This window comes from Lepidochelys olivacea (genome assembly GCF_965140295.1).
Source record: "Lepidochelys olivacea isolate rLepOli2 genome assembly, chromosome: 4".
Lineage (NCBI taxonomy): Eukaryota > Metazoa > Chordata > Testudines > Cheloniidae > Lepidochelys > Lepidochelys olivacea.
Window position 1 is genome coordinate 64,176,390 of NC_140414.1, and position 25,223 is coordinate 64,201,612.

At 40.5% G+C, this 25,223-nt stretch overlaps 1 protein-coding gene across 2 annotated transcripts in view; it reads right to left on the bottom strand.

The window, feature by feature from the left end:
- The window catches only part of LRBA (LPS responsive beige-like anchor protein), a 560,210-nt gene that overhangs the window by 314,453 nt on the left and 220,534 nt on the right, over positions 1-25,223 (bottom strand). Inside the window, exons 1-2 of one of the 2 annotated variants that reach the window (XM_084626699.1) lie at positions 10,159-10,279; positions 8,616-8,782 (exon numbers count right to left, since the gene is read on the bottom strand). In XM_084626699.1, the coding sequence (XP_084482825.1) occupies positions 8,616-8,737 (122 nt within the window). In that variant the 5' untranslated portion in view covers positions 8,738-8,782; positions 10,159-10,279. Of the gene's footprint in view, positions 1-8,615; positions 8,783-10,158; positions 10,280-25,223 lie in introns of those variants that run through there. The other variant, XM_084626698.1, reaches the window with a different exon arrangement.

Below are 25,223 nucleotides of genomic sequence, written 5' to 3' on the forward strand. Positions count from 1 at the left end.
TCTAATTTTTTATGTCCATGTGAGGAATGAATTTTGTTATGTGCACCAATAACAAAATTAATGTGGTGGGGGTGGGGCCGAGGGGTTCGGAGTGTGGGAGGGCGCTAACGACTGGGGCAGAGGGGAGTGAGGGCTCTGGCTGGGGGTGCAGGCTCTGGGGTGGGGCCGGAGATGAGGGGTTTGGGGTATAGGCTGCCTAGGGGCTGCGGTGGGGAGAGAGGACTCCCCCAAGTCCTCTCTCACTGCAGCATCTTGGGGCTGGTGGAGAGGTGACTGCGGCAGCTCCGGTGGGGCTGGGCTGGGCCAAGGGAAGGGCTCCTCTCCCCCGCCATGGCAAGTGCAGGGCAGGTCCACTCTCAGGCCAGCAGGGAGGGGCGCCTCTCCCCCAGCCATGGCAGGTCCACGCTGGGGCCAGTGGGGAGGGGCACCTCTCCCTTGGCCGCGGCAAGTTCCCCTGCCCCAGCCATAAAGCACTGTTTCCCTTCATTCAGCCAGCCAGCCGAATACCTGCCGGCTTAAAGATGCAGGGCGTTCACTATCAGTCATCTTTTCTCAAGACTAAACATAGACAGATCTTTTTAACTTTTCCTCACAGGTCCAGTTTTCTAAATCTTTTGTCATTTGTGGTTGCTTTCCTCTGAACTCTTTCCAGTTTGTTCACATTTTTTCTAAAGTGTGGAACCCAGAATTGGACAGAATACTCCAGCTGAGGCCTCCCCAGTGCTCAGTAGATATGGACAATTAACTCCCATGTCTTATATATACGACATTCCTGTTAATACACTCCAGAATGGTATTAGCCTTTTACACAAGTGCATCTCATTGTTGGCTCATATTCAATTTGTGATCCACTATAAACCCGAGATCATTTTCTGCAGTACTACTGTCTAGCCAGTTATTCCACATTTTGTAGTTGTTCATTTGATTTCTTTTTCTTCTTAAGTGTACTACTTTGCATTTGTCTTTATTTGATTCAGGGGTGGGCAAACTTTTTGACCCGAGGGCCACATCTGGGTATGGAAATTGTATGGTGGGCCATGAATGCTCACGAAATTGGGGGTTGGGCTGGGGATGAGGGGTTGGGGGTGCAGGGTGCTCCAGGCTGGTAACAAGAGGTTTGGAGGGTGGGAGAGGGATCAGGCCCTCATGTTTGGAGGGTGGGAGGGGATCAGGTTTGGAGGGTGGGGCAGAGGGCTGGGGCATGGGAGGGGGTCAGGGGTACAGGCTCTTGGTGGCGCTTAACTCAAGCAGCTCCCAGTAGCAGCGACAGCTTGTCCCACCCATGGCTCCTACATGAAGGCATGGCCAGGCAGCTCTGCATGCTGCCCCATCCGCAGGCACCGCCCCTGCAGCTCCCATTGGCCACGGTTCCCAGCCAATGGGAGCTGCGAGGGAGGCGCTTGGGGTAGAGGCAGCATGCGGAGCCCCCTGGCTGCCCCTATGCATAGGAGCCGGAGGAGAGGCATGCCGCTGCTTCCAGGAGCCATGGTGGAGTGAGGCAAGCCCCCGACTCCACTCCCCAGCAGAAGCTCGAGGGCTGGATTAAAATGTCTGGGGGGGCCGGATGCAGCCTCTGAGCCATAGTTTGCCCACCCCGATTTAATTCCATCTTGTTGATTTCAGACCAATTCTCCAATTTGTCAAAGTTACTTTGCATTTTAACCTTGCCTTCCAAACCGCTCCACTCCCCCCAGCTTGGTATCATCCACAAATATTTATAAGCATACTCTCCACTCTATTATCTAAGTCATTACATTATAAACTGTCAGAGTTTTTCATCCCAGATCATTAAATCAGATAGGCAGACACTTGAAGATCCTAGACCAGTGCCCTAAAAAACATGTTAAGAGTGTGAGTCTCTCTTTCTTTCTCTCCTACTTCCCCACTCCCCCAAACCTTTTAAGCAAAGTCTTTGTCAAAACCAAATTGTCTCCACAAAATGTTTTGACTTCAATGCAACAGTATATTTCAATAACCTCTCTTTTAGTCCAAAGTGTTCTAACCAGCTCCAGTTTAAACCCCAAACCTGCAGTACAGACTTCTTCTACCACTTGAGCTACAAGAACTAATTACATTTGCTGGGAGCAGGAAACAGTTGTTATCCTATACAAACTGGCTATCCGAGAAGGATACAATAATACAGAGTGCATGTACCTCATGCACAGCTGACTCACAACTTAGCCTGAGGTCAGACCTCAGCTTCTGTCAGTGCTATGGACCTGTTCAGATTGTCTGCACTCTTGGAAATCAGTGGACTCTCAATGGGTCCTAAATGCAACTGAAAAATAATGCTGTCCACCATTAGGCCATTGAACTGATGGCCTAGCTGGATGTCTTGTGACCACATTCATCAATCCATCCGTCCCAGGCACCTCTGTTTAATTGGCTTTGCAAGTCACTACAGTGCACAGTGAATCTGCAACAGATGGAGTAACAGGGAATGACAAACAGTGACAAAAAATAGTCTGAAACCAATCAGAGATATATAGGGCAGGAAGAGACCTCAAGATATCATCTAGTCAATCCACTTCCACTGAGGCAGGATTACGTACACCTAGACCATTCCTGACAGGTGGTTGTTTTACCGGTTTTTAAAAGCTCCAGTAATGGGGATTCCACAACCTCTGTAGGTAATTTGTTCCAGTGCTTAACTATTCTTATAGTTAGAAAATTTTCCTAATATATAACCTAAATCTCCCTTGCTGCAAACTAAGCTGATTATTTCAACTGATCACTGTCCTTGTTATAATAGCCTTTTACATGTTTTATGTCCCACCCCATCATCCTTTTCTTCTCTGCACTAAACATGCCCAGTTGTTTCAGACTTACCTGATAGATTTTAAAACCATGACCTCTTATATTTTTGTCACTTTCCTTTGGGCTGTCTCTGATTTGTCCACATCTTTCTTAAAGTGTGGTGCCCAAAACTGGACACAAGCACTCCAACTGAGAGCTCATGAGTGCTGAGTGGAATGATTACCTCCCATCATGTCTTGTGTACGATACCGCTGTTAATACTTCCGAGAAAAATATCTGCCTTTTTTGTAACAGCATCATTCTATTAACTCATATTCAATTGGTGATCCACTGTAATCCCCAGATTCTTTTCAGCAGTACCACTGCCTAGCCAGTTATCCTCCATTCTGTATTTGTGAATTGCAACTGATTTTTTTTTTAACAATATTTTATCCTGAGGTGGAAACTTAGAAGCTAAGAGATTATTCCTTTTCCTCTACTATGAGATTTAGACAAGTAACACTGTTCTGAGTAATGGAATAAAAAAACTCTTATAGTGACTATTCTCTTCCCTGTCTCACCCACATCTACTTTTCAGATAAGATGAATTGGTTCACTGACAGTTTAACTCACTATAGCCAGTTTCAGAGCAGGAAGGGAAAAGAACTCCCCCTCTTCTCCGGTGGTATTTCATTCAGTTTCACCTTTGGTGGCTCTGGATCTGCTAGGTAAGCTATATTCAGCCTCTCAACTACCACTAAGATGACCTCTTCTCAGATGACTAGTGAAAGCTAAGGCAGTGGGACTGGGTCTGTTTTTTATAGAAACAGTCAAAGTCTCCCTTTGTGAAAGCAAATTGCACATAGCCCTAAAGCAAGTTATAATTAGGTCCCTGTTCAAGAAAACTTTTCCTGCACTAAAAAACTCTTGAGATGGGGCTGAAGTTGAATTGTTCCCTTTTTGGGAAAAGTTATTGAGAAGGTGATGATGAAAACTCCAAACCTGAATCCCTTCACAGTCTCAGTAGATCTCAGCATGACATGGAGATTTTACTTATTTCTATGGTTTACACTCTCCTTATGGTGAAAGACAGAGATCAGGTGTCCATTAGATCTTTCAGCAGCCTCTTACACATTTAGTTTATTTATCAAAAAGGTATTGTGTAAGAAGAAATCTGACTGTCTGATTAAAAATTTCCATTTTCTTGGTATCCATTGTAACCCAAACATTGTTTGGGACTAATTATTATAAAATTATACAAAAATATTTTATAAGGGCATTTTAACATGATAGAATGTGATTGTACAGGAACTTTCACTTATAATGGCTGAAGGTACTTGGCCTCAGGCCTCTATACACATATAGAACATTGTACCCACAACTCACTGGGAGTTACTGCATATGTATTGACGTACACATACTAAAATACAAAATTTAAACACTAACTTCTATACACCTACTTATTTCATGAAAGTACTTCAAAAAACCTTATTTCTTTAACTGACATTTACATTGTTCCCTCCCACCTGCTTCATTTGCTAATGATTTACATTTTTTGGAGGGGGACACAGAGCGGGAGACAAATAGGAAAAATGTTAGGTTTATTAAGCCATTTCACTATGTTATTGTCATTGTAGGCTATAAAGAATTTCCTAGCATCATCAAAGCTCCAGAGAGAGCAATGAATGTTGCTTTACACTGATGTCAAGTGCAAGATCCTCAGGGTCGGGTAGGCGTCAGAATGAAAAGCATGTGAGCCAGTAAGAAAGGGGGAAAATTATACCTCTTCATCACAACGTGTTTTATGGGGACGCTTTTAAAATTCTGTGCATTGATGCCTATTTAGGAAGTGTAAATCTGTATAAATCTATGATGAACATCTGGAAATTTTGAAATTTTATTAATAAACTCAGCCATACAATATATTACAGATGGGGGAAAAGGCGCATCATATTTTCAATTTTTAGACTAATAAAACTACATTTGCCCTGATAGGCAGAGCTCTTGGCGCTGTTTTGTTTGAAGTTTTTTCTTGTTCTTTTTTTATTTAAAAAACAAATATTTTGAAATGCATTTTATTGCAAATGCCAAAGGGAACAGGTTAAAAAATAATCATTGCTCTTTAAAGTAATACTGTGTTTTAAAACAGAACACATACGTATCTCACTTATCTACAAACAACTATACAGAGAAAGAATGTGGTTACTTCTCACAAGTAACATTAAAAATTCAGTTCGACCCTTCTCTTTCCTTGGACTCTGGATTCTAAAATGACATACTACAAGATAAAATAGTAATGCTAATATTGATAGTTTATCCATTACAGGTCAGCTAACTGTCCACTGGAACAGTTACAAAGCTGTTAGTTTCGATTTCACAAGGCCAATCAATACAGAGGCATACTGTTTCAATTTTGCCTGCATTGATTTTTTTTTTATAACACCCCAACCTTACAGCATTCATCTTTTTGAAAGAAGGAAGATTTGATTTACTGAAGAAAAATTGGAGAGAGCATCACAAAGATTTTTACCAGCAAGCCTGTGACACAGAAAAAAGATGAATGTCTCTAAGGCAGAGACGCCTCTTGCTTGAGGGCATCCATTAGAACACATTCAACCAATCTGAAACAGAGTTTCTTAAGCAACCGAAACCTGAGCCTAAACTCAGTCTCCTAAACTAATCAAAAGCATTCAGAGATCTTGATATACAGAGGTTCTCTTAAAAATTCCTAAACCTTATTGCTTCTAAAATAATTTATGTCTGCAGTTCTACCTTTGCATTTTTCTGAGAAGAGTACCACCCTTTTCCCCTCTAATACCAAGAATGAATTTCCATGGTACATTAGTCAGCCTATTAGAATGCAATGAAGGACGATATGAGAAAAGGGTAGTATGTCCTCTGAGACTTTCATCCAGTGTTCTCCATCATCTCTCCTCATCCTTCTTATATTCAGCCACTTTACCAGGTGTCATCTACATGAAAGATGATTTGTCTCCTGACCCAAATAAACACAATGCCTGCTCTATGCACCAGAAAAAAATTACTTCTGCCACTCTGTTCATTTGTGTCCTCTTTCCTGCTTATTCCACCATTCTTATCAGGCTTTCTCAGTTTTCACCTGAGCCTCACTCCAGGTGACAGTAATGTATGGATGAACAGGTACTTGTCTGTCCCATTATTTCCTGAAATCTCTAAGCATTTGAAAAAATGCAATGACAGTAAAGGGCACAGAGATATCAGAGCTCTGTGAAAGGAATGCTTTCTTTGCATGCCACAGCAATAGCCAGGACTTCAAATCCAGTGAAGGAAAAAGAGCTTGCTTACTCTCTCTCATGTGGCAAAAGCTGGTACAATCTGGATATTAAGACACAAATTGCATTCAGGCAGGTCACTATGTGTCAAAAGATATTAGATGCCTGCTGTGAGGAAACAACAATTCACATCTGCTTCTGAGAAAATAATATTTTCATTTTCAGTTTTTATTGAATGGAAACTTTAGGGAATATGTCTGTATAAAGGGTATTAAGTCTAGCAAGTATAACATGTTCAAAATGGCTATAATCATCATTGTGTTATCCATAAAGCAGCAGATTTCATTTGGTCTCTTTAGATGGGATAAATTGGATTCTTTTTTCCCCGGCTTGCAGTTTTGTTGCAGTACCAGATGTTTCTCAAATGCCACATGCTGGGGCTCCTATACCGAATGTAGCACCTGACCTTCTCTATAATTGACTAAAAATATTGATGTAATGGCATGAGTCTGATTGTGATTTATTAAAACCACTGCCGATCCCAGGCCAGCTGCCAGCACTGCAGCCCACTGATCGTAGGGCATTAGAAAAGCCATCAATATTGAAACAAAATAAATGACATTAATGGGAAAGTATTAGGCCTTCAGAGCCATGGCTACAAGCAATTATATGGATTCCAAAGGAGGATGAAAAACAAAATACCACAAACCAAATATTAAAAAGTACTACTAAGATTGAATTTACATGACAAAAATGTAGTACAATTCTTTAAGGGAAAGTAAAATATTAATGTAACCCCTTTAATACAGCTTTTGCTTAGGATGACAATCGTGTGCCCTTTTTTTTTTTTTTTTTTTTTTTTTTTAAAAACAGGTTTATGGTGAGTAAATGCATTCTGGCTTCCCGATAAAGATTTTTTTTCCTCTCTAATGCCATTTAAGTTTCCTAGAATTATGTTAAGTGTACTGCAAAGTGCATTATGTGATATTTCCATTTCACTGTAGATCATTATTTATTATAAAATAGAAATAATCATGTCCATATTTTCTACACTACATAATTTACAAGCTGATTAACCAAACCTTGTATGAAGAAAATCAGAGAATAGTTAACTCACTTTCTGTGTGCACTACATTTTATCAATTACAGCTCAACCTATCTCGCTATACCAGTACTATCATGATAAGCAAAACACATCTAAATGGCAAAGAGTTCTTCATACTCCTTATTTAAAAGCCATTAAGGACAGAAACTGTTTTAAGCTAAGGAACACAAACAACTGAACAAAACACTAATGGCGCACACTCTGAAAATTGAAGAGCCACTGATGTATGAAGTGCTAGACAAAGTTGTTTGAAGAGACACTGTTACAATCTTAAAATACTATGTTCATAGAAAGCGATTAACTAACCAACCGTTGTCGGAAATGTTTAAGTGTGTAATTATTTTGTATTTTCTTGCAGAGTATTTTCATAAAGGCTTTCCATATTTAACACAGTTTGAGCACCACATTTTGGGTTTGTGGCTCAACTGTAATTCTAATATGCTATAATAAAAACCTCAATATTAATAGTACTTAATAGCTAATATCCATCAAAACTTATTATGAAATGAGAAATTGTTGAACATGATAAAATTGTTTTTAATACAAAAGAGCTAATTGAGATTATTGGCAAAAACAATATATTAAATTTTTCACTCACATTTCCTACCTCCACCTTTCATTGCATACAAATGACAGCATTTCAAGAAGCAAATGGACTCAGCATCGTATGTTCTAGCCAAGACACATTCAGTTTATTTTTTAAGTCCTAATCAGATATGCAGTTCTAGGATTTGAACTTTCATTTTAAATATTCAGCTGAAACTATCAGCTTGACTTGAGCAGAAACAATTAAACAAGTGTCAATGTAATTACTATTCCATATTCCGTAGAATTTCCCAAATGAAAGCAATGTAATTTTCATTTGGTTGTGTTTTGCTCTAATGTATGAATAGACAATGCAACATAATAAAAAAAACATTTTCCTCTTTCCTGGAGACAAGGGGGTGCAATGTTACCTCTCTTCATAAATTTCCATTGGTCAGGTGTTAAATATTCCATTCCACGCTTCAGTAACAGAAAATATTTTAGGGAATATTTATTCATGTATTTCCTGTTTTTTTAAAATAAATGATGCAGTTATACTGGAATTTGAAAAAAATTTGGAGCTCTGCATAGTGATGAGGTTTAAATCCAACTGGGGAAGAATTTTTTTCTATATTGTTGTTGCTTTCGCATATATGTTGCACTGATTCTCTACATTCAGGAAAGCAAAATGTATTTTTACCATTTCAGATATGCCTCAGTAATGGTATTTAGAACAGTCACTAAACTACAAATATTGCTTTGTGAGTAAACAAGACTGTTGAAAAAAGAAAAATGGATTAAGCCCCAATTGTAGATAACATATTGCTGAAGTAAAGTTCTCTGTGTCTTCCAAAATTTTTCTTTAAATATATATTGTTTTACAATAAACAAAATTGTAATATGACAGTTTTCCATTACGTTTGACCTCATCTGAAGACATAATCCAAATCATCCCATCATATCTGAACAAAAGCCAAATCTTAAAGATCTATCTTTACCTTGATGCAGAATTTCCCCAGGCTCCATGCTTGTCTGTCAGAATGTTGATAATTTTCTGTATGAGTTGGGATGCAGTCACATGATCTCGGAACTTGGCTGCTCTTATCAAATGATCACACATCTTTTCATCCTCTCGTTTATCTGCAGAATACTGGGCACACAGCGACTAAGAAAAATAAATAAATACTTTAATACTTTGCACTTCAAAACCTTCCAACCAAGACTCTTGAAGTACTTTACAAACAACTAATCAGTTTTACTAAGCCTTCAGAAATAAGAATTATCCCCATTTTACAGATGTGCAAACTTGAGGGACACAGTAGTTATCTATGGTTACAGTACATCTATAGCAGAGCTAAATACAGAACTCAGATTAGTTATGTATTTTAGCCACTACACCATGTTCCCTCAAGATTTTTTTAAAACATTACTAACCTGACAAGACAGTAGAACATGTCAGAATAACCGATTCTATCACACTGCAAGAGTATAGATTTTATAGTTCCAGTCTCAAAGGGGAGATCTTCAAAGACACAGATTGCAGTTAGACATGCAACTTGCATTAAAAGTGAATGGGGGTTGGGCACCTAACGGCTATATGTATCTTTGAAGATCCTTCCCCTAAATAAAATCAAAACCTTATATATGCTATTTGGATAGTACATTACATATAGTTTTCTTGCTGGAAGTTTCAAAGAGGAAAAACACTGAATGGATATGAAGACTGAAGTAGCTTTTCACTAGCCAGAAGGCTGTGATACATTAGCAGGCCAGTGTGGAAAAACGAACACTTTAACTTTACATACAACAACTGTTGGTAAAAATATTTCATTTTTCAAGGCTGTCAAAACGTAACACCATTAACAAAGACTAATTACATAAAAACAAAATGGTGAAAAACTAAAAACATAAAAACTAAAAACTCTGCTTTCCTGGGTGGTTATTTTCTTTATTTTCCTGTTAATGTGGTGTCATGAAAGTCCCCCACCCCCAACTTTAAGACTTCCTGTTCCTCAGATTTCAATCTGGCAGTTCTACACATTGCATATGCTAGGTAGACAAAGCACTTCAGCCTCTGTAAATGATTGGATTATTCTATGATCTAGTTAGTAGAAAGGACAAATGTTTATCCAAACAAACAAGAAAAATATCCTTTTTTTTTTCAGGGGGAGAGCAACCAGTGCAGACTTTAGAACAATTCTTCCAAGCATAGGTATCAAGATATTAAAAACAAACAAAACCTATACAAGTAAAACATTAAGTAGTTATGCCTTATGACACATATGAAGTAAAGTACTTTTTAATCAGTCACTCTCTTTAATTGCAGCAATTATGCAGAAAATGACTAAAATACATCCAATATGGATTTTCACAGACACTTACATTATATAAACCAGTGGTTAACAAGCATTTAATTTTACAGACACCCTTAAATGGTAAAAAAGTAAGAATAGGCTGATTACAAATTCATTTGTAAATTCTCCATCTAGATTTTGCCTTTCACCTGTTCCCCAACTCTCCTATGACTGTTACAATGCTCACCTGATGAACAGAAATCCAGAAAGTGTGAACCGTAAGCAGTAGAATTTCAGTTCAATTAAACATCAGGAATAGTCTTTTGTACGCCTAAACCCAGCATCCCGCCATCGCCTCCCCACCAAAAAAAATAAGTTGGCTAAGTTATGACCGCCTCTAAACAAGATTTTTATAGCTCCTTTTAAACACTGCTGTCTTTTCCAGTATATTAACCTATCCTGCACCCATGACAATTTTGAATTCTCTTCACCAGCACTTAGTAAATGTTTGATAAGCTGTTATATATAAGTTGCTTGAAAGGGCAGAATTCTAAGAACAAGTGTCCAAGGTAAGCTAAGTAGTAAAGTGTTTTAAAGTGCTCTTTAATGGATCCTCCTTTACAATTTGAACAGCAACTTTTCATATCTGACATAAAATCCATATATATAAATCACATTAGAGGGTTACTCTTTCCAGATTATCAATCTCTGTCTCTTTATGGAACATTAAAGTCACATTTGACCTTAAAAACATGATAAAATGGAAATCAAACTAGAACGTTTTGTAAAAGATATAATGAACTTGAACCTCTAAAAAAAAAATCTCTTTCTGATGCAATTTTGAACACATTCTTTATTAAATACCAATAATGAATTTCAGTGTGTGGACATGACATTCAAAAGAAGGGTGAGACCAGTGGCATTTCCTCCAACTACAACTTGCATGTACATAGGACAAAATAGCATTAGTTTGTCACTAGTTTAAAACGAATAAGATCTCTCTTTCAGCAAACCAACATGATGACTCTTTTAAAATTAATTATTAAAAGTTTACTATTTCCCCCATAACCTGTTTGAAAATTGACAGGCTTTAAAATGCAGAAATATCATAATTACAACATCACACCATGCAGGAATCTTAATTGCAACAAGCTCATTAACATATTACGTTATTACAATAAGACGCAGAAGCTGTTGCAGCTCTCTCAGATGTTTGGCACCTGCTCATGCATAGTTGTTAACATCTGAAAAGTTTTGTCAGGGAAAATTCTCCAAATAAACCGAAGATTAGTGGGGCTGTCAGGTCCTTAGCTGCCAGATTTGGGTGCACATTCTAGTGTTTGTTCGGTAATTTTAGTTTTAGAAATGTCATGGAGAGGAGTGGGAGGAGAGGGAGAACAAAGAAAAACAAAATGTCATCAGAATATACATTAATTCTCCATTGGCCTCTGAAATCTTACATTAAAAATTATCCTTGGGAAAAGCATTGATCCTTCCTACCATAGTTCCTCCTTCTCCTCATGGCTTTCCACACCCCTATTTCCCCAAACTTTCATAGCTACCTTCATCTCCCACAATGGCTTCTCCCTCACTACCTACCACCCTGTAACTGATTTCTCTCTTTGCTCATGTGCAGGTTTACTCTCTCAGCTGTTCAGTGGCCACAGTCCCTCAGTGCCTGCCAAATGCCTCTATCCCTTATTAATCTAAGCAAAGTTCTACAGAAGCAGCTTTAAGACAGTAGAGCAGAGAGCTGACTCCATGCATGAAACACAGGCAGACAGCAGGGTGGGAGCTGGGAGAGATGCTTAGTTTTTAGAAAAAGCCTCTTCCACTACCATGCAGCCCAGGGACAGCAGCCAGGACTACAGTTACAGATATATTTTCAAAACCTGGTAGTATCCTGGCTAAAATGACTATTGGCAAGTATCTACACTCAATGTCAGGGTCTGAGTTTGGAGCAGCCTGATGTGTTGCACAGTCTGGTAAAAACAGCTCAACACTTCAAATCTCAGTCTTGATTTAGGCCACATCCCAATTCTAAGTATCTTTCTCCTGATAGTTATGTGGTATGCCAATTCCTTCCCCCCCCCCCCCCCCAGCTCTTAGTGGCCCCAACAGTGCTACAAGATTATAAAATCCCCTAAAAGTAATAAGTCTCACATCCCAATCTTGGCTAGAAGGGGAAAAGAGAAGATGTCAGGGACGGTAAAATACACATCAAGTATTACTTATCCAATCTTCTCTATGACAGGTTTCAGAGTAGCAGCCGTGTTAGTCTGTATTCGCAAAAAGAAAAGGAGGACTTGTGGCACCTTAGAGACTAACCAATTTATTAGAGCATAAGCTTTCGTGAGCTACAGCTCACTTCCTCAGATGCATATCGTGGAGACTGCAGCAGGCTTTATATATACACAGAGAATATGAAACAATACCTATTCCCACCCCACTGTCCTGCTGGTAATAGCTTATCTAAAGTGATTTCCAGCACAAATCCAGGTTTTCTCACCCTCCACCCCCCCACACAAATTCACTCTCCTGCTGGTGATAGCCCATCCAAAGTGACAACTCTTTACACAATGTGCATGACAATCAAGCTGGGCTATTTCCTGCATAAATCCAGGTTCTCACATCCCCCCACCCCCATACACACACAAACTCACTCTCCTGCTGGTAATAGCTCATCCAAACTGACCACTCTTCAAGTTAAAATCCAAGTTAAACCAGAACATCTGGGGGGGGGGGGGGGGAGGAAAAAACAAGAGGAAACAGGCTACCTTGCATAATGACTTAGCCACTCCAAGTCTCTATTTAAGCCTAAATTAATAGTATCCAATTTGCAAATGAATTCCAATTCAGCAGTTTCTCGCTGGAGTCTGGATTTGAAGTTTTTTTGTTTTAAGATAGCGACCTTCATGTCTGTGATCGCGTGACCAGAGAGATTGAAGTGTTCTCCGACTGGTTTATGAATGTTACAATTCTTGACATCTGATTTGTGTCCATTTATTCTTTTACGTAGAGACTGTCCAGTTTGACCAATGTACATGGCAGAGGGGCATTGCTGGCACATGATGGCATATATCACATTGGTGGATGTGCAGGTGAACGAGCCTCTGATAGTGTGGCTGATGTTATTAGGCCCTGTGATGGTGTCCCCTGAATAGATATGTGGGCACAGTTGGCAACGGGCTTTGTTGCAAGGATAAGTTCCTGGGTTAGTGGTTCTGTTGTGTGGTATGTGGTTGTTGGTGAGTATTTGCTTCAGGTTGCGGGGCTGTCTGTAGGCAAGGACTGGCCTGTCTCCCAAGATTTGTGAGAGTGTTGGGTCATCCTTTAGGATAGGTTGTAGATCCTTAATAATGCGTTGGAGGGGTTTTAGTTGGGGGCTGAAGGTGACGGCTAGTGGCGTTCTGTTATTTTCTTTGTTAGGCCTGTCCTGTAGTAGGTAACTTCTGGGAACTCTTCTGGCTCTATCAATCTGTTTCTTTACTTCTGCAGGTGGGTATTGTAGTTGTAAGAAAGCTTGACAGAGATCTTGTAGGTGTTTGTCTCTGTCTGAGGGGTTGGAGCAAATGCGGTTGTATCGCAGAGCTTGGCTGTAGACGATGGATCGTGTGGTGTGGTCAGGGTGAAAGCTGGAGGCATGCAGGTAGGAATAGCGGTCAGTAGGTTTCCGGTATAGGGTGGTGTTTATGTGACCATTGTTTATTAGCACTGTAGTGTCCAGGAAGTGGATCTCTTGTGTGGACTGGACCAGGCTGAGGTTGGTGGTGGGATGGAAATTGTTGAAATCATGGTGGAATTCCTCAAGGGCTTCTTTTCCATGGGTCCAGATGATGAAGATGTCATCAATATAGCGCAAGTAGAGTAGGGGCTTTAGGGGACGAGAGCTGAGGAAGCGTTGTTCTAAATCAGCCATAAAAATGTTGGCATACTGTGGGGCCATGCGGGTACCCATAGCAGTGCCGCTGATCTGAAGGTATACATTGTCCCCAAATGTGAAGTAGTTATGGGTAAGGACAAAGTCACAAAGTTCAGCCACCAGGTTAGCCGTGACATTATCGGGGATAGTGTTCTTGACGGCTTGTAGTCCATCTTTGTGTGGAATGTTGGTGTAGAGGGCTTCTCTATGGATGTGGCCACTATGGATGTAGAAGCCCTCTACACCAACATTCCACACAAAGATGGACTACAAGCCGTCAAGAACACTATCCCCGATAATGTCACGGCTAACCTGGTGGCTGAACTTTGTGACTTTGTCCTTACCCATAACTACTTCACATTTGGGGACAATGTATACCTTCAGATCAGCGGCACTGCTATGGGTACCCGCATGGCCCCACAGTATGCCAACATTTTTATGGCTGATTTAGAACAACGCTTCCTCAGCTCTCGTCCCCTAAAGCCCCTACTCTACTTGCGCTATATTGATGACATCTTCATCATCTGGACCCATGGAAAAGAAGCCCTTGAGGAATTCCACCATGATTTCAACAATTTCCATCCCACCACCAACCTCAGCCTGGTCCAGTCCACACAAGAGATCCACTTCCTGGACACTACAGTGCTAATAAACAATGGTCACATAAACACCACCCTATACCGGAAACCTACTGACCGCTATTCCTACCTGCATGCCTCCAGCTTTCACCCTGACCACACCACACGATCCATCGTCTACAGCCAAGCTCTGCGATACAACCGCATTTGCTCCAACCCCTCAGACAGAGACAAACACCTACAAGATCTCTGTCAAGCTTTCTTACAACTACAATACCCACCTGCAGAAGTAAAGAAACAGATTGATAGAGCCAGAAGAGTTCCCAGAAGTTACCTACTACAGGACAGGCCTAACAAAGAAAATAACAGAACGCCACTAGCCGTCACCTTCAGCCCCCAACTAAAACCCCTCCAACGCATTATTAAGGATCTACAACCTATCCTAAAGGATGACCCAACACTCTCACAAATCTTGGGAGACAGGCCAGTCCTTGCCTACAGACAGCCCCGCAACCTGAAGCAAATACTCACCAACAACCACATACCACACAACAGAACCACTAACCCAGGAACTTATCCTTGCAACAAAGCCCGTTGCCAACTGTGCCCACATATCTATTCAGGGGACACCATCACAGGGCCTAATAACATCAGCCACACTATCAGAGGCTCGTTCACCTGCACATCCACCAATGTGATATATGCCATCATGTGCCAGCAATGCCCCTCTGCCATGTACATTGGTCAAACTGGACAGTCTCTACGTAAAAGAATAAATGGACACAAATCAGATGTCAAGAATTGTAACATTCATAAACCAGTCGGAGAACACTTCAATCTCTCTGGTCACGCGATCACAGACATGAAGGTCGCTATCTTAAAACAAAAAAACTTCAAATCCAGACTCCAGCGAGAAACTGCTGAATTGGAATTCATTTGCAAATTGGATACTATTAATTTAGGCTTAAATAGAGACTTGGAGTGGCTAAGTCATTATGCAAGGTAGCCTGTTTCCTCTTGTTTTTTCCTACCCCCCCCCCCCCCCAGATGTTCTGGTTTAACTTGGATTTTAACTTGAAGAGTGGTCAGTTTGGATGAGCTATTACCAGCAGGAGAGTGAGTTTGTGTGTGTATGGGGGTGGGGGGATGTGAGAACCTGGATTTATGCAGGAAATAGCCCAGCTTGATTGTCATGCACATTGTGTAAAGAGTTGTCACTTTGGATGGGCTATCACCAGCAGGAGAGTGAATTTGTGTGGGGGGGTGGAGGGTGAGAAAACCTGGATTTGTGCTGGAAATCACTTTAGATAAGCTATTACCAGCAGGACAGTGGGGTGGGAATAGGTATTGTTTCATATTCTCTGTGTATATATAAAGCCTGCTGCAGTCTCCACGATATGCATCTGAGGAAGTGAGCTGTAGCTCACGAAAGCTTATGCTCTAATAAATTGGTTAGTCTCTAAGGTGCCACAAGTCCTCCTTTTCTTTTTGCGAATCTTCTCTATGTTCATTTTGATGTTAGCCCTGGTCTTGTATTATTCCTGGATGCTTTCTTCTTTACACTCAATTCTTAGATGACTTGCAGGAAACCGGTGAAATAAAAATATCTAATCCTGAATCTGTTCCTTATTGAATAAATGCATTTAAAAGATAGAAGATTAATCTCAATACAGTACTAAAACTATGGGGTTTTTCCCCCTAGTTTGGTACTAATTTATATCTTTATTTACTCTCCATTCTTCACTTACAAAGTAACTGCAGAAGTGGCAGTAGCTTTCTTTTTGTTCTAGAGACGAGTCTCTGTTACAGGCCAATTACAATTATCCCCCATAATTAGGCTTCTGACTAGAGTTCTCTCCACCACTATGCAGCCCAAATCGGAGCAAAACTTCCCAACAATTCCACCAGAAGCAGTTTGTCCCACCAAAGTAGGACAAGTAAATCAGTAAAGTACAAGTAAATCAGTTTTAAGTTTTGCTTCTAACCAATTTTCACTGAGGTAGATGCTATATAATTTCTACTGCTATTTAGAGAGTTTAAGAATAGGAAGAAGTAGCAAAGAGTATATGACTGACATTTTATGAGGCCAATCTGTGAAGTGTAACAGTTGTGTCATCTGCAATGGTTTAAGACTTAGGAATTGGCTAAGGAAATGATTCACTTGGTGCTGTTTCAAAGTTTGGGTTAGTTTTGAATTTTGAATGAAAGACTGTGCATCTGGAAAATACATTGAAACTGGCAGATGTCAATCTTCAGATTAAATTTCATATTATCCTGCACATTGTACCACAGAAAAAAATCTGAACAAGAATCTACATGGCCTATAAGTAAATGACCGTATTTTCATGTGGAACATTAGGATTGGAACTTCACTGGAATCATTTGGATCATGGAGGGTGCATTTTCTAAGGTCTAGATGTCAGCATCCAAAGATGAGGGAAACTGATGCTATAGTGAAAAGGGTGGAGAGGTCTGACCAAGCCACTTATTGAGACTGTAAATGCAGCAAACAAACTCCTCAATGCAGGCTTGCACCATCAGTTTAACTCAAGTGAGTTTTATTTTTCCAATACAAATTTCTTTACTTTCATAAAAGGACAAGGAGTCTGGGAGTCAGCTACCAGATTATTAGTGTACACAATAAAATTGAAGGGTTGCAATGCCTGTTAGAAGGAAGACAGTATTAACCTAATTATCTAAAGGACACATGCTCAAGTATGTCATGCCTTCTGAGACCCAATGGAATTGCCATTGTGGTGGTAGAGGAATAGTACTAAGTACCTCTCCTCTTATTCCCATTCATTTTGCAACTGGGATATGGAGAATTGATCTATCAGGGATAGGAGTGGTTTAGAAGAACTGCCAGGTTACAACATGAACCATGTGTAGATCACATGCCAATATCAATATTTGACAAATTATTTTATGTACATATACCAATACAGTTAAAATTCAATTACCTGAACCCCTCCTAACCAAAACTATAGGTTGCCTGAAGATCAGCTACATCAAAGATTTGAAATCAGAGGTTTATGAACAATGCATATTTTGTTTTTATATTAACCAGCATATTTTGCAAATGTTCATCTTGAGTAAGCTGGTTAAAGATTTTGTTTGCATGTAACCTTTTCTACGGTTCTACAAATTATTACACATTTACTTCCTCTGCTTTCATGATGGATAGCCATCATGGTTGCAAACTATACTATCAACACATGCCCTGCAGACTTCTACGTGGTTGTATGTAATTAGACCGTTACATACCTATGAGTAAATTAAACCAAGATTTCCACTTCCGTGAGCACTTTGGTGCTTGAAACCTGTTTTAAATGGTGTTTTGGAAGCAGGTCCAATGTAAAAACACAACAGCAATGGTTAGAGATATTAGGGGAGGATTTCACAGCCATTGGTCCCAGCCATTTTGGAGCAGGAAATATGAAAGGCGAAAACCACCCTGTGTACCTAGATGTGGAAAGGTAGCATGGAGAGAGGAGCAAACAGTATATTCTGTCATCAGGATGATTCCAGATATGCTGTTAAAAACAAATGGTATGGTGAATTAGTAGATAATCCCCCTAGACTGAACTAGAGACAGGGAGGATCTGGTATTTTAAAGATAATTTTGTTTTTGGTTTATAGAAAAACATATCAAATAAAGCTGACAGTTAAAGATTTCCAATGCACGGTAACATTTGCATATGTATCACTACAATTCCTAAAATTACCATGTTATGTTTCACAAAAGCTATATCTAACTAACAGCATTTGATAGCAGCAAAGATTTTTAAAAAGACTACATTATCTTACAGTCCATTTTCTGTACTTCAACTTGCCACAAAGCTCTCACTAACCATTTTGAAGTATGCCAATTCCTTTGCCTAACTTGGCTCAAAATTACTAGCATCATGTCCTAGAAAACATCATTTAAGAGAAAAAAATACTCCAGAAGACAAGGGATAGTCCTCCTGCCAATGCAAATTCCCTTTAAATAAGGACATTGTAGTAAATGAAGGCACTCTTCAATCTTCCACTTTCAAAGATCTTTGCACTTGATCCCTGACCTCAGGCTTCAAGTCTGGACTAAAAAAAATGCTACCCAGGGAAATCTTACAAAGACTCCTGAATAAGACTTAGAAAAATGAAAGCTTAAAAACTCAATAGTGAACAAAAGTCAACCAATGACAATGTCTGACAGCCACCTTCAATTCTGAAGTGATGCCTCTGTCATCCAGCAACTCAAAGTATTGATTTCTCTCAGCATGAAAAAAAGCCTAAGCCAATGAAATAGATATAGCATCATCCCCCCGATAATAGCCATCAAGGTTAACACAGGCAGAACACTTATCTGTGTCTGTTCTATTTCTTCTTGTTTTAATCGACTGGGTACAATGTGATGGCTTCTCATCTCTGCAACCTACAATTTCCAAACCTCATTTATCAAACCTTTTAATTGATTTGGAGATTAAGAAAAAAATCTGCATCTAACTTAATTATCTATGTCACACAATTTATTACAAAATACATGTTCATATCCAGGCATTTCTAGAAGAAAATATGCCCAATCTGCTCTGAAAATGACAAATGAATTTTAAGAAGGAAAGATCTGAAGAGGAGCTCCGTGTTGCTTGAAAGCTTGTCTCTTTCATCAACAGAAGTTGGTCCAATAAAAAAAATATTACTTCACCCACCTTCTCTCTCTAAGAAGGAAAATAAAACAAACAAACAGTCTATTCATGACAAAATTCTAAGAGTCAGAAATACCAAGCCAGATGCATGTTAGTAAAATTACGGACAAGACTAAAAAGACACTACCAGAAGTAGTTTATTTGGGTTAGTGGTTAGACTGAATAGTTGTGATCAAGAGATTTCTGATTTAAATCTGGGCTGAGACAATTTCTCTGTGATCTTGGGTACATCAGCCAATATTCTGCTTTAGTAAACGCAACCAAAATCTGGGCAAAGAGTAAACCCAACCAAAAATTAATGGCTGCAAATGAACAGAAAGTTATAGAATTAATAAATCAGAGTTAAACCAGATACTAAAATATGGCAGCCCAACATTGAGTAGGCAAGTAGTGGTGCCCGGGGAAGCTGTGGGGATTCTCTAACTGTCTGGGAGGTGTTGGGTGAGAACAGCCACCAGCCCTATGCCCAGGGCAGATGGAGAGTCTGTGGCTCCCCACAGATGCCCAGGTGGCTCTTACTATGGCCTGGCTGCAGCTCCGAGACCCCGCCCCCCTGCCAGAGCTGGTCAGGGTAAGAGCTGCACAGGCAGCTGTGCGGAGTTGCAGACCCTCCACTTGCCCTGGGGGGGGGGGCCTGGACACAGGCCAGGGGTTACTCTCAGGCTCATGGTATGATCATGCTCAGCCTCACTTCAAGTCCCTTCACTAGCTCCCCGAACACAATTCAATTCCTTGTTCTCACCTTCAAGGTCCTTTACAAGTTAACTCCTATTTACCAGGCCTTTTGTTCCCAGCCCCCAAACCACCTTCCCTCAGCCCAAGTTGTTCCTCTGACTATTCCCTCTGTGTAGTCCCCATCCATGCCCACTTCTGCACTTTCTCTCATGTTGGCCTTTACACATAGAATTTTTAATGAATCTGTAAACTCAGGGGTTGTACCGTATGATTGGAGAATTGCTAACATAGTTCCTATTTTTAAGAAAGGGAAAAAAAGGTGATCTGGGTAATTACAGGCCTGTTAGTTTGACATCTGTAGTATGCAAGGTCTTGGAAAAAATTTTGAAGGAGAAGGTAGTTAAGGACATTGAAGTCAATGGTAAATGGGATAAAATACAACATGGTTTTACAAAAGGTAGATCGTGCCAAACCAACCTGATCTCCTTCTTTGAGAAAGTAACAGATTTTTTAGACAAAGGAAACGCAGTGGATCTAATTTACCTAGATTTCAGTAAGGCATTTGATACCGTGCCACATGGGGAATTATTAGTTAAATTGGATAAGATGGGGATCAATAGGAAAATTGAAAGGTGGATAAGGAATTGGTTAAAGGGGAGACTACAACGGGTCCTACTGAAAGGTGAACTGTCAGGCTGGAGGGAGGTTACCAGTGGAGTTCCTCAAGGATCAGTTTTGGGACCAATCTTATTTAATCTTTTTATTACTGACCTCGGCACAAAAAGTGTGAGTGTTCTAATAAAGTTTGCAGATGATACAAAGCTGGAAGGTATTGCCAATTTGGAGAAGGACAGGGATATCCTACAGGAGGATCTGGATGACCTTGTAAACTGGAGTAATAGTAATAGGATGAAATTTAATAGTAAGAAGTGTAAGGTCATGCATTTAGGGATTAATAACAAGAATTTTAGTTACAAGCTAGGGACGCATCAATTAGAAGTAACGGAGGAGGAAAAGGACCTTGAAGTATTGGTTGATCATAGGATGACTATGAGCCGCCAATGTGATATGGCCGTGAAAAAAGCTAATGTGGTCTTGGGATGCATCAGGAGAGGTATTTCCAGTAGGGATAAGGAAGTTTTAGTACTGTTATACAAGGCACTGGTGAGACCTCACCTGGAATACTGTGTGCAGTTCTGGTCTCCCATGTTTAAGAAGGATGAATTCAAACTGGAACAGGTACAGAGAAGGGCTACTAGATGATCCGAGGAATGGAAAACTTGTCTTATGAAAGGAGACTCAAGGAGCTTGGCTTGTTTAGCCTAACTAAAAGAAGGTTGAGGGGAGATATGATTGCTCTCTATAAATATATCAGAGGGATCAGTACCAGAGAGGGAGAGAAATTATTTAAACTCAGTACCAATGTGGACACAAGAACAAATGGATATAAACTGGCCGCCAGGAAATTTAGACTAGAAATTAGACGAAGGTTTCTAACCATCAGAGGAGTGAAGTTTTGGAATAGCCTTCCAAGGGAAGCAGTGGGGGCAAAAGATCTATCTGGCTTTAAGATTAAACTCGATAAGTTTATGGAGGAGATGGTATGATGGGATAACATGGTTTTGGTAATTAAATATTCATGATAAATAGGCCCAACGGCCTGTGATGGGATATCAGATGGGGTGGGATATGAGTTACCCAGGAAAGAATTTTCTGTAGTATCTGGCTGATGAATCTTGCCCATATGCTCAGGGTTTAGCTGATCGCCATATTTGGGGTCGGGAAGGAATTTTCCTCCAGGGCAGATTGGAAGAGGCCCTGGAGGTTTCTCGCCTTCCTCTGTAGCATGGGGCACGGGTCACTTGCTGGAGGATTCTCTGCTCCTTGAAGTCTTTAAACTACGATTTGAGGACTTCAATAGCACAGATATAGGTGTGAGATTTTTTGCAGGAGTGGTGGGTGAAATTCTGTGGCCTGCATTGTGCAGGTCAGACTAGATGATCATAATGGTCCCTTCTGACCTAAATATCTATGAAATCTATGAATCTCTCTCCTGCACCACGCACCATGCCTACACACTGAATCCATTCTCAGAACACTTGCAGGTGGATCATCCTCAATACTTCTCTTTTACAAGACCATGTCTCTTCATATTGTTCTTGCCATAAAATAGGCCACTATCCTGACAACTCAATGGGACTATGGATGCACTCCAGAATACGTTATGGCAGGATCAGGATTATCCCCAGTAATCGTCTAATTTGAGACACTTTGCATCTGAATTTGCAGAGTACTTAGCATTTTTCTAGCATTTTATATATTGAAAGCACAGCACCGATAGATTTTAATTTCAGTTGTGAGTACGCAGCACTTTTATAAATCTCGTGTTGTAGCTTAGGTACTCAGAAAATAAGGAACACACAATTCGTGACCACTAGTCAAAAGTTTGGTTTAAGAGGCTGTGTCAATATCACACAATAACTTTATGATAGAGGCAGGGGTAGAATTCACCATGGTGGCATTCAACTACCACAATCACTTTCTCTTCCTTCACTTTCCTGACTCATTCACTAAATCCCACCAAACTTCTGCAACAAACAAAGCAGGGGTCATAAAGACAACAGTCTCATTCAATACAGAAACATGATTCATTCTCTGAATACTATCCATCCTGTGCACCAAATGAGGGAGAGGCCTGTGGAAAAAAACGCATGTGATTGTCACAGGTGTGGCCACCCTTTGGTGCCCCTCTGCTCACATGGCTCAGCCTCTGGCTGGGTACCACAGAGTTCAATCCCCTTCTGTGGTAACTAATGTCGAGACAAATACAAGTTCTTCTGTTCCACTTTGTTTCCTCTTCAGCTTGCTCTGTGGGCTCAGGTCCCAACCCCTTCTGGACTATCTTTAAGCCTCTCCACGTTGGGACAGAGCATTGTCTCCCAGCTACTTCCCTCCGCTTTTTCCAGACCTACTTCAGCACCTTTCTGTCCAGTTGCTCTCTGTGGTTCTCCTCTAATCCCCATTCCTATTCAGGAATACTGGCCCCAGAGCCACCTCCCTGGAGCCTGGCCTTTTTTCCAAGGCTCACCTATGGGAGATGGGACCACTATAGGAGTTAGCTCCACTCCTGTAGCTCTCTTTTCCTCTCCTGGACTTCCTCCCTTTTGAACTCCTACTCCCAAGATAGGTGAGGCAGGGGATGGCTAACTTATAGGACTGACTAGCCCCAGGCCTCCTGGCACTTATGGTTGTCTATACAGCCTGCAGCAGTGAGCCTCCGATCCCAGGTCAACAGATTCAGGTTCACGGGGCTCATGCTACCTCACAAAAAATAGCTGTGTAGATACTGCAGCTCAGACTGGAGCTCAGGGTCTGAAGCCTAGAGAATGGGGGTGGACTTCAGAGCCCGAGCTCCAGCACAAGCTGCAATGTCTACACATCAATTTTTACCATAGTAGCATGAGCCCTGAGCGCCCAAATCTGTCAACCCAGGCTCAGAGCCTCACTGACACTGGCTGTGTAGTTGTACAACCCTAATGGCCAGGCCACTCTGTTACAGTGATCATGTAATTAAAGACTATATCGTAATGCACAAGGGTTGCACAGGTAATCTTGCTTCTTATATATCCTAAATTTTGAGTGTTTGACTTTGCAACCATAATGATTTTCTTTCAATATAGCCTTTTGTACATTTCTTCATGAGTTTAGAAATCACAAGTTAAAAAGACCTTCCATTATGTGAAGTCATATTGATCCCATATTAGTACAGACCTCTATCACATAAGTAGCTACTAGAAAATAACAGACTACTATTGCTATAAGAAAAGGAGTACTTGTGGCATCTTAGAGACTAACAAATTTATTTGAGCATAAGCTTTTGTGAGCTACAGCTCACTTCATTGGATGCTGTAGCTCACGAAAGCTTATGCTCAAATAAATTTGTTAGTCTCTAATGTGCCACAAGTACTTATTTTCTTTTTGCGGATACAGACTAACACAGCTGCTACTCTGAAACCTACTATTGCTATGTGAACAATGGTGTATGAGACATGCACTTTGCCAGTGGATTTCACTGTTATTTACTGACAGAACAGGAATTTTGTGACTCAGGAATCCTATGTTCAATTCCAGGCTCTGGAGGCAGGGGGGAGAGTGTTCTCCAGTGGTTAGAGACCCTTCTGCTCCTACCTCCCACTATTCTCCAGCCCCTGTCCCTCTCCACTCCATCTATGCCCATCCTCCCACCCACCAGTTCCTTCTTCTGTCCCCTAATCACTCCTGCCCCCTCTGTTCCTGCCTCTATCCTTGCTCCTCAGCATTTGAGTCAGGATGCTTTCTTTTTCTCTTCCATGTTGCCTGGGCACAAGCAGAAGGATCATTATAGGAGGGGCAGTTACCCTGCTCTCAGTACCAATGTCTGGTGTCACTGTGGCCCCAGCAGCCATGAGGAACCATTACACGGAAAGTCTTCCTCTGCCCCTGTGGAGCTGTGGAATGGAACATGCTCACTCTATGGGGATGATGCATGTACAGTCTGGTCAGTATACAGAAGCTCCGTGGGGAGGGATCATGCTCAGTGTAGCCAGAATCTTTGGAGAATTCAGCTGTAAAGTCTAACAAGCCTTACATGAGCATGCACAGACTACGGTTTTTCCAATGTTCATATTGCTGCCAAATTTTGGGTGGGTTTTTACAGATGGCAGAAACCACAACCCTTGTACCAGGACAACACCCCTACTGCAAAGCATGGAAGACCTAGTGCTTCTCAAGTAAATAGTTGTTAGGTTTTTTCCCCTTTAAACGTGGACCAAATTTTCCCCAATCTTGTTCTAGGAAATAGCTGGAGAGTTTTTGCTGAAACTTTCCAAAAAAATATTTAGACTGAGGCAGACATTTGACATGGAAAGACAAGAGTCTTATAATGGAAAAAGTGTTAGGCAACCTTAACCATAAGTCTCATTACCAGTTCTCCCTATAATTAATTGAAAGGTATTTGCAGGAGAAGTATTTATTTAGCTTCTGTACACATCATAGATATATAGCCACAAATGTACACATCAAATATACAGCCACAAATACTTCACACTCTGCAATAAAATGAAATTATATGAATAATTCAAGTTTTATATTAACCACAGTAAAATGGAAGAAACCAAATATAATATAGCTCTTGTTAACAGTCATCTACATATATGCAGAAATCTGCCTTATTTTATCATATCTATGGAACAATGAAAAAAACAGTGAATATATTTTAATTACATACCATTTGCTACTGTAGCTGTATCTTGCTTGTTCAGTAAACATTTACTTAGAAATCTTCAAAACACAGAATTATAGAAATGTAGCGTTGCAAGGGATCTCAAGAAGTCATCTAATGCTTAGGCAGGAACAAGTAAACCTAGACCATCCCCGATGGCTGTTTCTCTAATCTGTTCTTAAAAAGCACCAG